The sequence below is a fragment of the Giraffa tippelskirchi genome, chromosome 10, assembly GCF_054371585.1.
Source record: "Giraffa tippelskirchi isolate mGirTip1 chromosome 10, T2T-mGirTip1v1.2.pri, whole genome shotgun sequence".
In the NCBI taxonomy this organism is placed as follows: Eukaryota; Metazoa; Chordata; class Mammalia; order Artiodactyla; family Giraffidae; genus Giraffa; species Giraffa tippelskirchi.
The window spans coordinates 52,539,080-52,560,619 of record NC_137284.1 but is presented as its reverse complement, the minus strand read 5'-3'; the positions used below and the strand labels follow the sequence as shown (position 1 = coordinate 52,560,619).

Genomic DNA, 21,540 nt, shown 5'->3' with positions numbered 1-21,540 from the left:
AAAGCAATAAGTCAGACAGAAAAAGACAAATATAGGATATCACTTATGTGTGGACTTTAAAAAAAGGATACAAATGAACTTATCTCAAAACAGAAATAGATTCACAGATACAGAAAACAAACTTTTGGTTACCAGGGGGACTGAGGAGGGAGAGGTAAATTGGAGACTGGGATTAGCAGATACAGACTACTATATAAAAAATAGGTAACTAATAAGGGTCTACTGTATAGCACAGGGAACTCTACTCAGTACTCTGTAATGACCTATATGGGAAAAGAATCTACATAAGAGTAGGTATGGTGGCTCAGACGGTACAATGTCTGCCTGCAATGCAGGAGACCCGGGTTCGAACCCTGGGTTGGGAAGATCCCCTGGAGAAGGAAACGACAACCCACTCCAGTATTCTTGCCTGGAAAATCCCATGGACGGAGGAGCCTAGTAGGCTACAGTCCATGGGGTCGCAAAGGGTCAGACACGACTGAGGGACTTCACTTTCACTTTCATACGTATATGTATAACTGATTCACTTTGCTGCACACTTGAAACTAACACAGCATTTTGAATCAACCATACTCCAATAAAAATTTTAAGTAAATAAAAGCAATAATGAAGATGGTTTTGATGTAAAGGATGGTCATCCTCTCAAAGTCAAAAGCTTCATGTGGACGATAAGAAACTGAAATACAAAGGTTTAACTTTTTACACCTAAATAGAATGTTGGCGGTTCAAACAACTATCAGCCACAGAATGAGAGTGAGAACCGTGATTCAGAGTGAAGGCTCCAGGCAGGCAGCCTGGTTCAAAGCCACGCCCCTCTGCATCCCACATTATTTCCTCAGTGTCTGCCTGTGTCCCTGGGGTGTCCCTGGCCCTGCTTCTTTCTTCATATGACCCCACTCAGGAACCCACCTTGAGATTCAGATTTCAGAGAAGGGACTGGGTCATGCCCAGGAAAGAGCCTTGAAGAAGGTGGGCATGACCAAAGCAGTTGACCAGTTCTCTTTTGTAAATGTATTTCAGTAGTGGGTGGGGTTTCTCTTCTGCAAAATATATTCTCTATTTTTCTCAGGAAATCCAATGAAAGTTTAAACATTTCATGTGCCTGCGTTTGCGGAGCCCAGGCAAGTTCTGGGCATCAGTAAGAAAAGGGCCTTCTGCTAGCACCAACAGCATCCTTCTGTTTACCCTTTCAGGGACCAGGAAATCCCAGGAGAAAGTGGAACCCAGGCATCAGACCCCAAAGACGACACTGAAAATAGGCTACTTGGATTGTTAGAAATGAGGGGAGAAAATACAAGGGAGGCAACCAGGGTAGGAAACAATGGTCTTCACAGCGGGCCTCCATACCTGAAGCGACAGGGCAGAGAGAGACATCGGGTCCCTCCTCCCACCCCAGCCAGGGGCAGGAACAGAGACAGCCCTGCTAACAAGGCCCACCTTCTTGCTGGGACACAGAGAGAGCTATTCTGGAAGGTTTGGGGAGGTCTGAATGGAATTCCAATTAGATAAAATCCCTCTCCATCTGACTCCCATGGCCCTTCCCACCTCACCCCTTCTCCCTTTGCTCGAGTCAGCACTCTATCGTGTAATCCATCATGTAATCACAAGTCATGGTAGGTACCATGTCCCTGCTTACCTGTCCCCAGCACTTCTCTTTCCACTTACTGGGAGGCCCCAAGCACGCCCGTCTCAGCTCCCCCAGCCTCAGCCCCGCCATCCCTCTGCATGCTCCTCCACATGCCCTCCTTTGCTACCCTGAATCGGCAAGCTCTCCTGCATCGAGGGCTTCACACATGCTGTTCCCTGCTGGAAATGCTGTTCTCTCTCCCCCAGACACCTTCCCACCCTCCATGACTCAGCCTGGAAGGCGAGCTCCTACGAAAGGCCTTTCCCCCAATCCCTGCTGTGGCCCCATGGAATGTTCTCCAGCAGAGCATCGGGCCAGTTTACTTCACGGAGCTTCTCTCAGTCTACACTCGCAGGGTTTGGACACAGTGTGTAGGACCAGCCAGAACTCTGCACTTAAACTCCTTGAGGTCAGGGACCAAGACTCTCGTTCCCAGCAGAGACAGTAACACAGCGTCTAAATGCTGTATAAATGAGTCAGCATCCCTTTGCTAGGATTCAGCTGCCATGCTGCTGCCCAGCTGTGTGGGCATCTAAGAGAAGGTGACCATTCGGAAACCCAGAGGACAGCACGGCACTGCTGGGGGTGGATGGGATGGGTGCCAGAGGCTAAGGAGCCTCCCCACCCTCCAGTAACACTCCCAAGGCTCTGAGCCCAGCAGTCACTGGACTTTCAGCTCTGAGCTTCCGAAAATGTACAAGCCCACTGGGTCCCAAGCACTTTGCATGCCTTCAGTTCTCACAACAAGGGTGCAGGCAGGGTCTCCCTCCCCACTGTACAGATGGGAAGACTGAGGAACTGACAGGCAAGGGATTCTCTTGGGATCACACTGCTGGCAGGCCCTCCAGAGCCACTATGCGCCTCTGCCCCTCTCCCCAGCTATCTCCTGAAAACAAAGAACCCCGAGTATCGGGTAGCCAATGCTGAACTGTCCAGGCTCTGCGCCCTCTGCCAGAGGGTGGGCATCCTGCCGGGGCAGCTGCAATGAGGGCATGAGTCAGCAGGCCCCCTCTGGTGAGGGTTTCTGGCATAGCCTGCTGTGATGTCGGGTCCGGACAAGCCTTATCTAATAGACTCAGAGCCCCAAGGACGTTCTCCAGTGCTGAGTTTACATGAATCACAAATATGCTCAACATTCCCATGGAAGAGAGGGAGAGGCAGGGTCCCAGGGAGGTGAGGGGACTTGTCCAGGCTGATGGCAGGAGTCCCTGGGTCAGTCTGCTGGGCTCTCAGCATCTTTAGGATCAGGACAGGACTCCTTTGAGCATCTGATGAGGGCAAAGATGCACTGAGACACCTTCATGTATGTGTACACAATTTCTGCAAACTGCTGTGAGTGACAGGGACCCCAGGTGGAATCCGTGTGGTGTCTTCTCTCTGATCACTGTGAGCCTTCCATGATAAGGGCCATACACCTTCTGGGACAAGAATCCCTTCTAATAAAAGAGGAATGAGGACGGTCCCTCTGATGCTTTCCTGTGTCTGTGTGTGTGTCTGTGTGTCTGTGTGTGTGTATGTTCAGTCACTCAGTTGTGTCCGACTTTTTGAGGCCCCATGGATTCATGGGGAGTCTGCCCATGGAACTTTCTCTGCCCATGGAGTTTTCCAGGCAAGAATATTGGAGTGGGGTGCCATTTCCTACCATCTTTGCCTTTGAAAACAAAACTCAGGACAAGAGAAACATTCCACAGAGGATCCCTATAACTATACCCATGAAACTCTCAAATTAAGAGGCATCTTCGAGCTACAGCTTGGAGAAAGACGATATAAAGAGAGGAATACCCACGTCCCAGGAGACAGAGGGAAGCGGGCTTCTCATAAAAACACTGCTTTTCAGGGCAACGGAGAGATATTGTCCTTTGGAATTCTGCCCCAGAACAGCCTTTCACAGCTGCAGAGCATCTCCAGCCTCAGTGATTCTCTCTGGAGTCAGAAAGAAGTGAATTCAAATCTGGTAACAATATCGCCAGCTGTGCGTCCTCCAGCAGACAACTCAGTCTGGGAAAGTACTGTAACTTGTCAGCCTCAGTTTCCCCAGGAGCCAAATGCAGAATGCTTTCAGTGTTTATTATGGGGTTCCCATGAGGATTAAAGGAGATGACTCATGAAGTTCCTTACAGGGCACTTGGTGTCCATAGTGGTTATATCGGCTTTTACTGTCATTCTTTGGGGCAAAAACAAAAACAAGCCTCCTGACTCCATGAGGGCAGAGGAGAAGCTAACTCCTGCAGGTGCCCAGTGAAAGCTCATTTGTGCAGCAGATACATTCAAAACCAACCAAGAAACCCTACTCACAATAGACTTTCACCACTGTGACCTGGGGTTGAAGGAGCTTTCAGTAATTGAACATTAAATGATTAGCTTTCTTGATGGGGTTCTCCAAGATACAATAGCAAAAGCTATCCATAACACACAGCAAACTCACCTTGTGGGCTGTGCATGGGAATGTGGCTATCTCAGCACACATCACGTTCATATTCAAAGAGGAACATTTGAGAGCCGAGTCCCACAGCTATTACCCAACTTCGAGTAAGTTAAGAAAGAGCCCATGGGTGTGGATCACTTAGCTGTCGGCAAAGACTTCTAGATGAAGCTGAGCAGAGCAGCTCCTGCTTCAAGGATCAGATAAAGAGTTACTGCATTCTGAACGTTTATAGAAAAAGGATCTCCCCTTCCAAAAAATAGGCTGCACTAATTCACTGCAGTTTGAACATTCTTATCAAATGAAAGGAAACAGACCAGAGGTGAAAACTTACTGGTTCCCAAACCACCTGGCGATATTTGCACACATCCCAAGCTGTGCTGCCCTCACCTGGAGACCTCGCTTTGCCCCTTTACAAGGAGCAGGGGGCACCTTATCTCCCAGCCAACACAGGCCCAGCTGCTCAAGGCAAGCCTGTCCCTGGAATTTCCCTGGATGGGAGCTTGGAGACGAAGCAGAACCGTGAGAACACACAGAGGCCTCTGATCCGACCAGCCTGTGACTTATTAATAAAGATGCAAGGCTTCCTACCAAACAAGCCTGCAGTGTTGCACCTGCCGGCTGAGATATTCCCACTGCGCGCCCCGCCAGGAACAAAACCACAATTCACCTTGGTTCACTTGGTCAAAAGCTCAGACCTTCTAATTCTAATACAGGAAAAAGAAAAAACCAAAATCTGCAAAGGACGTGCTATCAGGCAGGAAGAGCAGAGCTATGTCTTCATAGCCAAGGATGGCCGGCAGCTCCTCGCTCCTTTCTGACAAAGCACGCCCACCACCTCCTTGGAGTTGCCAGTGTGGACATCACAGGTGGTCGGTCCCACAGGTGGAAGTGTAATTATGCTTCAAGAGACAAGTCAGACCTTCACCGAAGCTAACCAACCTTGTGCAACCAGGCACTCATTGAATTTGCCCAAGACAACTCTTGCCATCTCCCAGGCACGATTCAGCACCTTCTTGGGCTGACGAGTCTATTTTTCCTTTGCCTCAAAAGCTTGGTGATCAGAGAGTTGCTGTGTTCCTGCAGCAGTAGTGTGGCTTCTCAGGCTTGAAGGCCATATTCAGTTTCTGCCAAATATCACCATCCCAGGACGACAGACAAGGCTGCCAAACAGATAAGGTGGCAGGCAGACACGCCCACGACGCTGCAGTGCCCTAGGCTCGCATCCAAGTCAAGGGCCAGAGGGCCCCAGGGAGGGTGTGGCAGACTTGGGATGAAGGGATCTGGCTGCCAGAACAACACCCTCCCCACCCTCAGACCCCACAGTCTGCTCTGCCTGAGTTGCAATGTCACCTGAGTTTCCCGTTTCCCGGCAGGCAGCTCCTGGAGTTCTGGTTGACCTCCCTCCCCCTTGGGGGAGGCATGGCCAGTCCAGCAGAGCCCCAAGGAAGCAAGGAGTGTGCTGCCCCTAGGACCACCCCTCCCCCCCGCCTCGAGTAAGATGCCAGTGTCCTCCAAACTTCCTCACTGCAGAGAGTCCGCATCCACACCCCGCCAGCACCTTATTGCCACCATCTCCAGAGACTGTGAAAGTCTGCTGGTTTCCAGACCCTCACAAGCCCGACAGAGAGCTCCTCCAAGCATCACTGCCTCTGCCGCCTCTCCATTTCAGCCAGTGCTTCAGTATTTTCCACTGCATTGTCGTCTCCTCCCCCTCTTCTCTCCTTCCTCCTTCTTCTCCTTGCTCCTCATTCTTCTATCCCTCCTCCTTTTCCTCTTCCAAAGGCTGCATCAAGTTCCACCTCCACCACTCTCTGTCTCCTGACCCATCGTTACTGGGGCCGCTGTCCTCTCATGGTCAGACTACAGTCATTCCTCTTACTGTAGACGCTAAAGGATCTCCTCCTTCACCTGCCCACCCCCTCCTGAGTCCCGTCTCCACAGCTGAAGTGACTCTTCTTCAGGACAACTCCATCCAACCATCCCCCTGGTGCAAACTGCTCTGTGGTCTCCCCCGCCTGCTGAGTGAACCCCAGACTTCTCCACCTGCGATGCCTCCATCCCAGGGCTACCTCTGCCCCACTCCCAGGTCAGCCAGGCTGGGGTCACCTGAACCCCAGTGCCCTGCATACAGGCCAGGCTCTTCCATCCAGACTGTCCCACCCATGAGTCCCTCATCAGTGAGTGCAGGAGTGAGGTCATGCAGGAGGGCCACAGGACTTGACTGCGGGCCTGGGCCTAGGCCAGGGTAAGGGTGGGAGTCAAAGGATGAGGGGGACACAGGACCCCAGAGGAGTGACAGGGAGAGGTGCACGCACCCAGGCTCACGTCTCCACACCACGGTTCACCACGTGACTGGCACAGCATGTCCTCAGCCTCCTGCACCTCCATGTCCTGCTCCGAAAACAGGGAGAACAGGCTCCTGCAAAGATGCAGTGACTTGCTCTTCTCAACCCCAGCACAGCGGGACAGGGCCATCTTGTCCTCACACAGAAACAAGGACCCCACCCTCTCGTCCCCCTGCAGGTCCTGTGCAGAGGAAAACCCACTTGCGTCCCCCCAAGCACATCACAGTGAAGGCTAGAGGTCAACAGGAAATGAAGGGTTTCCACAGCCAACGTGGACATCATTGTGCCCCCACAGGGTGCCTGGGTATCTGCCTCCAGACCAGAGAGGCACCCGCCAGGCTGGGCTGGAGGCCAGTGCACGTGGAGCTGTGGGACTACAGGCCTGGGGCTGCTCAGAGTGTGGGATGGGGGTCCCTGGAACTGGGGAAGTTCAGGAACCAAACATGATGCCTGTTTGCTGCCTCGAAAGATTGGGAGAGGGGCTGGCTGGAGCTACCAGGTCAGAGGCAACAGAGAGGGTCAGCAGAGGGCAACCTGCAGGCCCGCCGGTCCAGGCCCAGGGACTGGATTCTCGGTTCTGAGGAGGGCGGATGCTGCAGGGCTTGGCTACCTGGAGGCCTGGGAGGAGCCTGTCCATGAAGGCCGCCCACCAGGGCTGGGACTGAAAACGCTGCAGGGCTCCCAGAGCAGGAGCTGAAGAGCCATGTCCCTGGACATTCACAGGTGGACCCCATGGTGGGACAGGGCATCTGGGGGCCTCCTGCACCCAAGGGCTCATGGACCTGGCAGCGAGGAGAGGGCGCAAAGCACCCGGGAGGGACCACTGCCGGCTCTTTCCCTTCCTGCCTGACCCCCACATGGGCCACAGAAGCAGTACCCGCGCCCAAGGAGCCTGGTAGGGCAGTAGACCCCCCCGCAGCAGTACCATCGTGAGTAGGGAGGCTGGGGGGGAAAGGATATGAAACTGAATTCCATAACATCTGAGAAATGAGACTGTTCTGGTGGATGACAAAGGCTAAGGGTGATGGGACCTGCCTGAAACGCAGTCTAGAATGAGGGGGTGGCAGAGATCTGATGTGCACTGAATGATGGAAACGAAATGATACCCATGGGTCCAACCTGTCCCACAAACAGGCTGTACATCCTCATCTTCATCGTTTTCTTCGTAAAAAAAAAAAAAAAAGGAAATGGGTCAAAAATGAGAAAGAGAGAGGAGTAAAAGAGAAAGGTAAACGACTATCACAGAAACCTAGTTCTTTTCTCCCCCTTTCTCCAGAGGAGCGCAAGGCAGAGGGCAAAAGTTGGAATTCACCAGCACCCCTCAGCTGTGGTTCTGACAGGACCAGGGAGGAGCCACACTGAGGTCTGGACCCTGCAGAGCCCAGCAGCAGCCTGGCACCACTCAGCGCATCCCCAGACCGAGGTCTGGTGGTGTGCCTCCTCTTATTTCCCAAAGAAAATGACGAGCAGAGGTTCTTATGACTTTCTCCTACATGCTTATTAAATGTCTTCCTGGGCTGTCTGGCTACTAGTAGCCATACCCTGTGAAACCGACCAGGGAGGTTTGTGTGCAAGTTCACTGATTAAGGAGATTTGTAACAGATAATTACAGAGATGACCAGGGGCAAATTAGACACCACATCACTATGGAAACCTCAAATAGTCTATTACACAAGAGCTACCAAATTCAGTTACTGAATATGCAGAATGAACGTTTACAAACATTAGTTAAGAAAAAAACTCTTTATGGCTAAAGAACATTAGGCAGATTACACAGAACATCAAATTACCTGCAGCGACAGAAAACCACTTGATCTCACACCAGCCTCCAAGAACACATGCTGGTAAAATTAGCATTGATTTTATCTCAAAAGACCTGTGATGAAACCTATAGTTTTCCTCCGGATTCACTAACGGAGTTGGCAAGGGGCAAGGAATACCAACATGCCTTCCGTGACAGGCAGCCAGTGATTGGCTTTCAACAAGCCACACAGTATGTTTTTTTCCTTCGGTGGGAAAAAAGGAGCAGGACAGTATTAAGTTCCTCCCAGTAAAGTGTGAAAAAAACAAAGCGAAACTCAGTGGGAATCCTGAGATAAAAACAGCAGAGCAAGAAGTGAGCTGGGACACCACACACTGAAATGCATCCCACGACTTGCTGATAAGCCTGCTCCATTTCTACTTACTTTTGTAAATAACTGAAAAGCAGTGAAATCTGATGAGCCAGCTTTCAGCACAGCCAGTAATTGACTGGGATGGGACAGAGCCCTCAGAATTTCTCAGGAAAATGAACCCCTTCACTGGACGCCAATAACTCATGAACTATGGTTTCGATGCCCCTCACCTGAGGTCTCCCAGAGAACATCTGATTTCTGGACCTGAGTCTGCACTACTTCATTATCAACAGGAGGTTCCTGCCAACAAGCTGCAGATTTGCTATAAAAACCTTTAAAGCATGTCTCTTCTACCTCAGATGTAGTCACCTTCTGTCTGCCTCTTAAACAGAATTCTCACGGCCTACAATGCAAGGAAATAGCACTTTCTTTAGGCTGACATTATTTTATTTCCAGAGACACCTTCAGTTAAGATAGCAGAGAATGAAGACAGGAAAACACAGGCAGGAATAGAGGCTGAGGGTCATTCTCCTTCAATAGGGAGCTTTCCTGGGCTCAGAGCTAAGAGCTGGGTGCCTTTAATTCTCCTTTGAAAATATGACACTTGATAACCTTCCTGTGAACTGTTTCTCAAAATAGGGCCTGGGCCCCTCAGCCGATCCCTGGGCCTGGAAACCTGAGCTGGGCGGGAGCCTCCTCGCTCGCTCTGCGTCTGCGCTCGCTCTGCTGGATCAGCCCATCCTGGTCTGTGTGACTGTCACCTTCAGACCTGCCATTGGGCACAGAGCTGAGGGGCCAGCCCGGCCTGCTCCCCAAGCACCCTGACATCCAGAGTTCAAATCAGAACAGCGGGAAAGCATCATGTTAAACAAAGGGCTGCACGGTGCATCCACCTGGCACTGGCCGGGGGCCCCCAGAGTCTCATCCACTTGTGGAAAGGGAAGGGGGGTGGGCGGTGCTCTCTCTTGTGTCACTGGACTAGCCCACCACCTTCCCACTCCTCCCGCCTCTGAGGGTATCTGTCTTGGTCCTGTCTTTAGCCCCCAGCCCAAAAAGCAGATCGAAAAGCTGAAGTGGACGTCAGAATTTTTATTGCAAGTCTGTGATTTCCAGGGAGCAATCATATCCCCTCAAGCCAAGTGCTTGAAAGTGAGTATTTGATGTTTCACCTCAGAAAGTTGTCCCTCAGCCCATCACCCAGGACTGCTCCCAGGCTGCCAAACCACTGGCCCAGGGGCAGAGTCTGGTTGGAGGGCCTGCTGACTGGGAGCCCCTCTTTAAGAGAAAGACCGGACAGCACAGCACAAAAGGAGATCACGGCCAGACACAGGCAGCCCTGACGGTCCAGCCCTCGGGATCTGCAAGGACAAGCGCAGGCTGGCCACCCGGCCCCGGGATGCCAGCACCCCTGCTTTGAGCTCTGCTGGCTACCATCCGGACTCAGGCTCTCCCAGCCCCAACCAGTCCCACCCTCCCAGCCAGAACACTTCAGGCTGGCTGAACAAGAAGGCTTTGACTTCCCAAGCATCATAAGAAAAACGCAGCAGAAACTCAGATAGCTCCCCAAACAGGAACCGCCCTCTCCAGCAGGCGAGCGCCTCCCTCAAGTAACCAGAGCCTACTCTGTTTGATACTCTGCTTGGTTTTTCTTCCAAGAGAAAAAGGGGAAGTTCCTGAAATCCAAGCTTCCAACATGCCAGGCCGTCCACAGCGACCTCTCAGGACTCACCCTCCTGCCCAGTGGGGCGCGCTGGGGAGGGGGCCGCTTCCAAGGAGGGGAACAGTGGTGCCTGGTGGGGGGCTGCCATCCCAGTGAGCAGGGTTGGAAAGAACTTCAAGACCTGTGCCCTTCTGAATAAAGCAGCTCAGGACTGACAGCTGACATGCTGCTCTGTCGCATTAGCCCACAGCAGATGCAAACCTGAGGCCCATGAGAGAGCCTCAATTTAGACAGCACCCCACAAAGGAGTGTGGGTGCTAGGGTGGGGGTCACCTGGGTCCCAGATTGGCCCCATACCAGCTGTCCCCCTGCAGCTCGGATTCCTCCCTGGAGAGAGCACCAGGGCTGTCTCCCCCCAGTGAGGGGCGCAGCACATAAAATACAGTGAGCAAGGCATCTGGCATGCGGTGTGTTCAGGATACAAGCCCACCTCGCACCTGTCTCTTCCTCCAGCCCCACGGCAGCCAGCCCCCCGCACCCCACCCCCAGCCAGGACTTGCTTCCAGACTCAGGGAGGCGGTGGCTCCCTCTTGAAGGCAGAGCTTACCAGGGATGTGCTGGGCTGGGGACTACTTCATTCCATCCTGTGCATGGGGTTGCACTGAGGATTTCCCCCAGCTCCCCACCTGGCCTGCCCTTAGCTGCTCCTAGCTGGTTCAGTGAGTAGCCCTGCCCGTCCTCCCACCCCCAGTTCTGACAACCACAAGTCCTTGCCCATTGCTTCTTTCAAATAAAAACAGAAATGAAGAAGCAAAAGGCCCAGGTTGGTGTCTGGAACCTCCCCTCGGGTTGAGCATCCACCATCCAATCTCACAGCCTTGTCTACGTCTACTCAGCTCTCAGCAAAGCAACATGGAACTTGTTGATGACCCTTAAAACTTAACATGCTTTTCAGCTTGACTCTGACCTATTAATAAGAAAAAGATTTTAAACAAACAAAACTACACACTTCTCTACATTCTCATAACAATTTGCCTACAGTGCTCCCCCTTACACTGAACAGAAAGTTACACTGAAAATTTACAGAAACCACTTAAAAGTGCAACTAGCAATAATGTTGAAAAATAAACTCAGCTAAGATGCATCAGTTGAATTTACTGTTGGGCTTTGCTGATGTCAATACACATAAACCACATTGAGATCAATTAATTCCCTTTATCCATCTTTTTTTAACTTATAAAATAGAAAAGGTTACAGTAAGAAGTTATGCCGTGTGTGTGTGTGTGCGTGCGCACACTCGTTCAGTTGTGCCCGACTCTTTGTGACCTCAAGGACTTTAGCCCTCCAAGCTCCTCTGCCCTACACTGGCTCAATTCTGTTACTAGCTTTTGAAATCTGAATGTGGTATCACCAAAATATAGAATTATCATTGCATTTTGTCTATTCCGGGACACCTAGGGAAAAGAAGTAACTTTCAAGGGGAATAGTCTAAGAGTTGCCATTATTTCACAAACATTAACATGTTAGCAAAGGAAACAAAAGATGTATCAGAATAATGCCATATTTACATGGTGTTTTAGATAACGACCAGGTCCCCAAGGAGGATTTAAGTCCTGGAAGCTTCAAGGGTCATGTTCTGTTTCAAAGCTGTTGGTAGTCTGCTGGGACCTGGACACCAGTCCTGGGAGGGGTGGATGATGTCACAGAGGCCTTTGTTGACACTTCAGGCTGCCAGGCTGTCCCCCTCTGTGGGACTCCCCTCCAGGACCACAAGGGAGTGAGGCAGGAGGAAGAACTTCCACCCACCCAAGTGGCCACTAAGTTGACAGTGGACAGTGCCCAGGACGGACTTCAGGTCCTGTTCCCTGCCCAGGTTGGGGGACAGACTTCCTGGTGAGGTCAGAGTCTGCACAGCCATGACCAACCGGCTCTGAGAGCCTCCTTGGACACCCCGAGGCCTGCACAGCCCTGGTTTCATGTCATTGGAGTAGGTCTGGTCACCTAGCATGTACATGGAAGCCATGTGACTACTGCTCAGGTTTGGTAAGTTTCAGGTGGTGAGAGTCCTTCCTGAGGAGCAGGGACAGTTGGACCTCACCATGGTCCTTTCCCTTCAGCCCCCTTCCAAGCCTGGCCTTGGCAGAAAAGACCCTGCCTTTTCTGGGTTTTTTCTAAGATGGCCTCAGCACGTGTGTCTTCCCGGGAAAGCTGCTTTAACAATAGACCGTGGATTTCTCAGCTTCCCTGTCAAAGCCCACGGCATCTCAGGGCAGATGATCTGTAACCTACACCAGGGTCATCCTTTGCCCACCAGCTCTGACAAAGGCATAGCCTCCAACTCAGCTTTCCTGGAGCTTTCTTATCCTTGGGGAAAAAATGCTTGGTTTCTTTTCATAAGAGCAGGACACCAGCAAATGCTGGAGGCTGGCAGGCTGACATGGCCAGAGGTCCTGCCCCTCAGCGGCAGAGACAGAGCAAGGAAACAAGCTGTGGACGTCCACTGGGGTCACATGCATGCAGGATTGCTCCACAAACTGACACGGTGTATCTGTTAAGTTAAGGCAAAGGAAAAGAATATCTTGGCTTCAAATACACACCAACCAAGGCTCCTACTCAAGGCTCTGGTTTGGGTTGCATCCAGCAGCCCCCAGCCTCCACCCGCCATGTTTCAGTCCAGGACCTTGAATTTGTAGACTACCACTCATCATCACGTTTTCCTCTACAGAGAGCTCTCCCCTCTTATGTACTGGCCTCTCTGCCTCATCCCTAAAGATCCACCTCAGGAGATCATTCACCCATGAAGGACCCCAGGTAGAAGGAGCCAAACATCTACCTGGCCTCCTTCCATCTGGGGGCGCCCCTTTCTGGGGTTGCCTCCAACTGTTAATTTTGTAGGCACATGCTCTTTATTAAAAATTAAGTGATATGCTGGGACTTTGCTGGTGGCCCAGTGGCTAAGATGCCACACTCCCAATGCAGGGGCCCAGGTTAGATCCACGGTCAAGAACCAGATCCCACATGCCCCAACTGAGACCTGGCATAGTCAAATAAATGGATGAAATGAGCAGATAGTTTAAAAAACTGAGTTATATCAACTTATGATTAAATAAATTACATTAGAAATAAGGATAAGAAGCAATCAGCACTTACCCCCCCCCAATTATTTAGTTATCTCTGCCATCGAGGTTGTTTGCAGAACTGTAGCCACTGAGGATGGTGGGCCTCCAACTCGGTGTTCAGACCCGTGTAGGTAGCTGGTCATGGCCAGGCTGTCTTGTCTTCACAGTGGAAAATGGGCAAATGCTACACATTGTACTTTGCTCCTTAACTGATGGACCAGATCAGGGGTGAGTGAGCATTCTCCAAAAAAGCCAGGAAGTAAGCATCTGGGGCTCCATTTAGTCTCTGCTGCAATTACTCCCCTGACTTCAGAGCATGAGAACCATATGGAAATGAATGACTTGTGTTCCCATAAAATTTCCTTTATAGACACTGAGCTTTGAATTTCATATATTTTTCATATGTCACAAAATATTACTCTCCTTTTCTTTGTTTAAAACTCACTGAAAATTTAACAAACATTCTTAGACTGCAGGCTGTACCAAAATGGGATCCAGCCTGTTGGCCACAGTTTGCCATCCCCTGGCCTAGACTTCAGATAATGATGGATAAGATCTTCATGATGCAGATCAGACAAAAGGGTGTTGTGTGAGTACCCGTCCCACTGTGAACAGCATAACAGGTCAAGGAAAGATTCTGATACAATTCATTCATTCGATCCAATTCAGCAAGGAAGTCTCACAGAATTGGAAATTTGTGAGGAAAATCTAAAATTTCAGCATTCACATTTTTCATCTTTATCTTGCTTGTTGGAAATGAAAGTGTGTATTGACATCACCCAGAAGTGCACCTGTCTGCCAGCACAACAGCAAAGTGCCCGTGGGTTCAAGGGTTCTCCACAAATTAACAAAAGGACCTTGATCTCTTTATGCACACAGCTTCTCAGTTGTATTTCCATAACTTGTGATGTGCATTTTAAGTCATTGTTTCCTGCTCAAGGGTGCAGAGAAATAACTTAATTTCCTATTTTAAAAATAACGTTGCATAAAAAACCCTCAAAATTAGAAGTTGCATGAGACGGAAGTCTTGATACCTGACAAACTAGGATTATGACAAGGAGAAAAAGAAACAGGTTCAATGCTCTGGCAGTGGCACCACCATGTACAAATATCTCCTCATACTACACATTCCAGAGAGATAACGAAGTATTCTGAGGCCTCATTGCCCTCATCTGCTGGCTACCACAGGGTTTCCCTGTCACGTCCTGTAGTCCTGCAGGCCCTAATTCCCTCACATGGGATTTTGCAGGCTGTCCTTGTGGAATCTCCCTGCATGTTGGACATTATAGAGAAGGTGCCAGAAAGTTCCAGAGTTGTGGTGAACTGGGGGACTGTGTGAACCCAGGCTGGCCATGACCCCTCTGCATCGCCCATAAAATGACACAATGATGTCTCAAAATCACCCCCTTTTGCTGCTATTTAATTTTATGATCTTAAGGTTCCTGAAACAAACAAAAAATGTCAACTTGGGGTTTGAACATGGCTGGAAACCCTGACAGGACCTAAGCCTGTGCGTTTTGTAGATACTGATGATTGGATTTCATGCCCACATGCACAGAGGTAACACCCAGAGCCGACATCCCGGACAGCAGGGAGAGGACCACGCCCTGAGCCTGAGCCCCAGCGCTGCCCCCAGGGTCGTTCTGAGGCACTTCCTCCCCAGGAGGCCTGTCTGAAGTCAACACTACTACCTTTGCAAGGACAGATTCATCCAGTAGGGTGCTCAGCACAGAGGATGTCCTAGTGATGGCCACAAAGCGGGGGTCCAGGCCCCAGGAAGCCCCCCAAGCTCACCAGGCGCCAGGAGTGGACAACAGGAGAGCAGGGGACCGGGGCTGCCCGGGTCAAACGCGGACGGTTGTGCAGACTACCCGCCTGAGTGGACAGTTCCTGGGGCAGATGGGCAAAGCGTGGAGGAACTGATGTCAGCACAAGGCCAGCGGAGCACAGAGGAGTCAGCGGATGCTGCTCCCCGAGTTGGAAAGGTTTTGCCCTTTTGTGGTACTGACCCCAAGAGGCAGTAGAGTGGGGAGTGGGGCTCTGGAGCCCGTAGCTCTGATTTTGCTCCAACAACTCCCTCAACAACTGGCTCAGTGGATTGTGAGTCACTTCACCTCCCTGGGCCTCAATTCCCAGGGGTTACAGAGGGGTGACTCACCCCTCTTCCAGCAGGGAAGCATTACACATGAGAACTGCAAACCACCCAAAAGAAGTCTGCATGTGTATGTGCGCAGTGGCTCAGTCGTGTCCCACTCTTTGCGATCCCATGGACCATAGCCTGCCAGACTCCTCTGTCCATGGGACTTTCCAGGCAACAACACTGGAGTGGGTTGCCATGCCCTCCTCCAGGGGATCTTCCCAACCCAGGGATCAAATGGGTCTCCTACATTGCAGGTGGATTCTTTACCAGCTGAGCTACCAGGGATATAAAATTCTAAATAAAATGTCAAGCATTCCATAAATGGGTATTAGAAGCTTGCCATATACAAAGCATTTTCTAGGTGATCTGTGACATAAATCATCCTATAATTCATGGTCCCAGATCTTAAGAATCTTATACTCTATTAGAGGTGAAAAGGAAGACACTTAATTATGAAACGAAAAGACAAACCATGTGATTAAGTGAGGTGAAATACGCAAGAGTATAGTTCATACACATGTCAACTATAAGCACAATTTTGGTATTTTTAAGCTATTATTATGGACATTATTAAATTAAGAAAACAAAGTGTGGTAAGAGACAAATCCTGCCTGCAGATTACACTTTTGTAAGGGAATGATCATAGTATAAATAAGGGAATGATCATAGTATAAATAGTATATTATTCAAAAACTTAATTTTCAATCTGGCAAAGATCTCTGCCAATGTAAAATAAGACATCTATGCATTACACCCTGTGGCATGTACGTATAGTTTATTTTTAAGCAAAATGGACTAAGAATATCTAGTAGCATTTAGAAAATACTTCACACTTCTCTGTATCACTCCATGAATTTAAAACTGAAAAACTGAACATCTTAGTCTTAATGCGGAAAAGCAAGTTAAGCATCTAAATTTTCCACTTCAAGTAAAATGAACATACTAAGAAGATAGTTGTCGACTATATGCTTGGACCCGGAAGACACATGACCACACCTCATCTCTCCAGGGAGGAGCAGCTCCCGCAGGGCCACCCCGCTCTGTCCCCAGCAGGCTGGGAGCCCAGACAGAGTGTCCTGGGTACCCATTAAAAATGTCACACATTGTCAGCAGGACACATGTACCAAACAACTCCCCACCCCATCGACATTTCTGTCTGTGCCTGAGGTGCCTGCCAGTCCCTGCCTTCCACCTCCCATGTAGGTCACACCCTAAAACTCCAGGGATGAACTCTGCCCCCAGCCTGCAGCCCAGCCCTGCTGCCAGCTCCAGGAGGGGCAGAACAGAATAGCACCTGTAAGCCACCCAGCCTGGTGCAGGGGCATGGCTCTAGATCAGGATCAGAGAACTCCTCAAGCAGCCTCATAAAATGCACTAACTGCTGATCAACGAAGCTGTTAAATGTTTATGAAGGAAAAGACCATCTCCCATGGCTGCTGTTCTATGACACCTTGACTTCAATACTGGTCCAATCACTTAAAAACAGATCTCCTTACCTATGGATTTCTTCCAAATCTTGGAACACACCAGTGGGTTTATTTCCACACTTGTCTGCTTTCCATTTTTAACAAGCATTTTGAAATGACATGAGAAGTAGATGACAACACTGGGGAATTATTAAAAGACAAATTGGAGTGTACTCCACAAATAGCTGTCAGGCAGAGAAGGTGGCTTTGGGATCCCCAAGGTTTTCTTGTCATAAAACTTGAACCAAAGAGCATGTGAGGTCACTGTGCCTATGATCATGAAGGCTGCAGGGCTGGGCTGTGACGCAGGCTCTCCTCCCACACTGACTCTGTGCCTAAGACACTCAAGGCTCTTCCTTTAGTCACCTCGTTAATCCTCCCACCAGGAATCTGAGCAGGTATTTGGAAAGGAAGATTCAGCCAAGCTAAGAAATTCCCCCCAAATATTATACCAACTGAGCACATCAGACCACTCAGCTGCCTCTCCTCTGGGGCCATCAGAGGAAGGGGAGCACTTTTGGCCTCCAGGGCAGTTTCAGTTCCTGAACTAGTATCACATGGCAATGAGTATATCTGGTTCTAACGTGCTCAGTCACTCAGTCATGTCCAACTCTTTGTGACCCCATAGACTGTAACCTGCCAGGCTCCTCTGTCCAGGGGATTCTCCAGGCAAGAATACTGGAGTGGGTTGCCATTTCCTCTCCAGGGGATCTTCCTATCCCAGGGATCAAACCCAGGTCTCCTATGTCTCATGCATTGGCAGGCGGATTCTTTACTGCTGAGCCACCTGGGAAGCCCCTGGTCCTGATGAAACATCCAAAAACCCATTTCCCCCCACAGGAATGTTACATCAATATCCTCAAAAATAGCCAACAGCCATTTCTTGTGGAGAGACTACTCCATCCATTGTACAAGAATTTTTCTTCATTTCAGTGAAAAAGGGCATCCTTTACCCCTCTGTGCTCACCATCCACTTACTCTCCACGGCGGGCCCCATCCCACTGAGCTGCCCTCCAAGTGCCGCCTGGACACTGACCACTCGTGTAAATGGAGGAAGAGACTCACTCATCTCAGACGTGGCACAGACAGAGGCAAGCAGAGTTGAGGTTCCAGCCACACAGAGACGAAAGAAAGAAACATGGTCTGGGGGTTCAGCGAGGTCCCGGGAGCCTGGAGAGCTGGTCCTGGAATCTTACACCTAGGCTCGCACTTCTGGCCATGGGGAGCCAGTAGCACAGTCTCGACGAGATGTTTGACCCGTCTCTGTGTGAGGGTCCGGTCACCAACTACACAGAGGTATTAACACATGGAAGGATCCCACTCCATGCAGCACATAACAGCCCCCAGAGATACCAGCTAATGAGGATATGATAAGCAAGGTTTGACAAGGGTTGTTTTTCTAAATTATGGTAAAATACACATAACATAGGGCTTCCCAGGTGGTGCTAGTGGTAAAGAACCCGCCTAGCACAGGTTCAATCCCTGGGTCAGAAGATTCCCTGGAGGAGGGCATGGCACCCAACTCCAGTCTTCTTGCCTGGAGAATCCCCATGGACAGAGGAGCCTGGAGGGGTACAGGCCATAGGGTCACCAAGAGTGGGACACGACTGAAGCGACTTAGTGCACACACACACACACATAACATTAACCATGTTAAACATTTTTAAGTGTGCAATCAGTAGTGTCAGGTCTATTAATGTTATTGTATAACCAACCTCCAGAACTTTTTCACCTTCCCAAATCAAAACTCTGTCCCCACTAAACACAAACACTCCACTTTCCCCTCCCCTCAGCCCCCAGCCCCCTCCACTCTCCTTCCTGTCTCTGTAACTCACACTCCTCCGGGGACCTCCTGTAGGAAGATTCACGCGGTATTTGTCTTTTTGTTACTGACTCACATCATATCCTCATGGTTCACTTACGTCACAGCTGAGGTCAGAATTCCCTTCCTTTTTAAGACTGAGTCATGGTTCACTGAGGGCATGGGCTATATCTTATTCATGCATTCATCTCCAAAGGACACTTGTGTCGCTTCCACCTATTGGCTGGCATGAACTGAATGTTGGTGTTTAATACGACAGAAATGGGGAGCTCTCTGGAGGTCTGGACATTGGGGGCAGAGACATAACTGCATCTGAGCCTGGATGGGAAAGGACTGTGTGTTGGTGTCCTACCCTCTGAGGCACAAGGAGGGCATAGGGCCTTGCCCCTCTGCACAAATAGGCAGAGTCCAGTCCAAGTGGAGTAGCAGGGCCCCCAAACCAGAGCCCCAGAGACAAATGCAATCCTGATTGGTCACACCCAGGACCCGAGAGGAAGGTGCTCCTAGAAGCACCCGGGGCCACGAACTGCAGGTGATGCTGCTGGTGGCAAAGTGCAGGGAGACCCCGGGACCAGGAGGAGACAAGCCACACCAGTGTGGCTGGACATCCCTGGAGCTCAACAGGATGCCCACTTGCCTCTCCCCTGGGGAGGGCCCGCTTTCTCCCCAGGAAGACAGGCTGGCTTTTTTCACCCAGCCGAGCCCCCAGGAGGAGGGGGAGGAATGCTAGGACCCCAGTGCTGGGCAGCAGAACCAACACCCCAAGGGCAAGCTGCCTGCATCCCACTGGGCCTCGATGAGGTGGATGGAGGCCTACAGAGGGCTGGAGACAGTGGCACTTGGGTGGTGCAAGGGATCATACACACTGGACTCAAATAGAACTTGTTGGATCTCAGTGAACTGAACTCCTGGGTACATAGTTTCTTTGATAAGTTAGATTCTTACTGGAGCTTGAGAGCCTTTGCAAGCACTGACTCATATGGAGCAGTGGATAATCTGGAAAAGGAAGAGAAATAATTTTCTAGAAACCAGGGACAAAGTAAAACCAGCTGAAAGCTTAGCTGGCAGGACACTTGGCCAGTTAAATGCTTTTCTCTTAACCCTTGAACTGGCACTATCAATATGCAATTATATTTCATAAGTGGCTGCTGCTTGTAGTTCAGTTCAGTTCAGTCGCTCAGTCGTGTCCGACTCTTTGGGACCCCATGAATCACAGCACATGTGCTCATATGTTCACTCCTGTCTGACTCTTTGCAACCCCATGGACTATGGCCAGGCAGGCTCCTCTGTCCATGGGATTTTGCAGGCAAGAATACTGGAGTGGGTTGCCATGCCCTCCTTGAAGGGATCTTCCCAATTCAGAGATTGAACCTGCATCTCTTATGTCTCCTGCATTGGCAGGTGGATTCTTCACCACTGTACCACCTGAGGACACAGTGGCAACTTATGAAACTGAAATGGTGTGTAGACGTCAGACTTTAGTATCAGCTTCAGTCCACGTGGTGGAAGCTGTCTGAGCGCTTTCATGAACTCAGTGGTCTAGTCTTCTACTCAAGGCCCAGAGGATACGCCCACTGAGCCCCCAGCACTAGGACCAGCTAGTGCATCTCCCTCAAGCCTGGTCCAGTATTTCTGCCAACACCAGGCACTTCCTGCCTCTGGACTCAGTGCCTGTGACCAGCTGAACCTTTGAATATCTTCTGAGTTTTGCAAAGTGTGCCCCACTCCTGAGGCAGAAGCATCCTCCTCTTTCTACCCAGCCACGCCAACTCACAAGCCTCAGACCTGAAAGACAGAGGCCAGCGATGGAGGGGAGTCTTCAAAAAACCTGGGCCTTGGCTCCCATGTGGCCCCAAGAAGCACAGTTAAACTCTGACATCTCTGTTCTTCCAGGGCCTCTGCCTTCCCCAAGGTGCATGTCTTCCTCTTAACCAGACTGGGTAGGTCAGGTTCTCCCTGCCCTCTCAGGGGGCTGCCTTTGGTTCGAGAGCTCCCTGGTTCTTTCTAGCAAATTATAAATGACAGATAAGATTGTACCTTCCCTGGGAGGGCTGCACTGTGGAAAGGAAATAGGAATTTTTTTTTCTTTTTTAATTCTAAACTTTGGGACAGAGTGAGTTGGCTGGATAGAAGAGATGGTAGGTTTTTTTTTTTTTTTTACTTTTTTGAGGAAAGTGTATGGAAGTGAACAGTTGGACAGCTTGGGGTCAGTGGCCTCAGGAAAAATCAGAACCACACCATGGACGAGTCTTGTTCTCTGTCCTCTAAAGAATGAGTGCATTTCAGGGACTATGTGTGTCTTCCTCCTTGACCTGTGCAGACTGGATCTAAAAGTTCTACACTGCTCTGGAAAATAACTGGCTAGGTTGGTTCTGCTACAATAATGGAGCCTACTAAAATTTTCCTAAGATTGACTGCCCACTTGAATTACTACTGAAACAAGACCAAAAGGATTCTTTTAAATTTCTTTTAAGGCTTTGCACATAGAATTGTAAGCTTAAAGGAAACGGGTAAAACTTCAATGTAAAGAAAAATGAATACATTCTTACAATACAGCTTCTGTTTATGAAATGGTTACATTTCCCAGAACATACATATCAAGCAATATTACTCTTGATTTGTAATATGAAACAGGATCCCTAATTTATGGGAAAACTCTGCTTTCTTGACATGCATCTGGATAACAGGGTGAGAAGAGCGGGCTGCCCCTGACCCAAGACTGAGGCCCCACAAACACCCGTAGGCCCTCCAGGAGGCCTGGTCCAGCAAAGCGCTCTCAGAGATGCTGCAGAACTGCTGTCCATGCTTTTCACTCAGCTCAC

General features: G+C 50.1%; 1 protein-coding gene across 14 annotated transcripts in view; it reads right to left on the bottom strand.

The window, feature by feature from the left end:
• COBL (cordon-bleu WH2 repeat protein) overlaps positions 1-21,540 on the bottom strand; it is a 318,704-nt gene that overhangs the window by 230,836 nt on the left and 66,328 nt on the right. For 7 of the 14 annotated variants that reach the window (XM_081534555.1, XM_081534544.1, XM_081534549.1 and 4 more), the window contains exon 1: positions 11,740-11,831. The exons of the other annotated variants lie outside the window; for them this stretch is intronic. Coding sequence is in view for 5 of the 7 variants with exons in the window: in XM_081534544.1 (XP_081390670.1) it covers positions 11,740-11,741 (2 nt within the window). In the remaining 2 variants the exon portion in view is untranslated. Of the gene's footprint in view, positions 1-11,739; positions 11,832-21,540 lie in introns of those variants that run through there. 14 annotated transcript variants of the gene reach the window in all.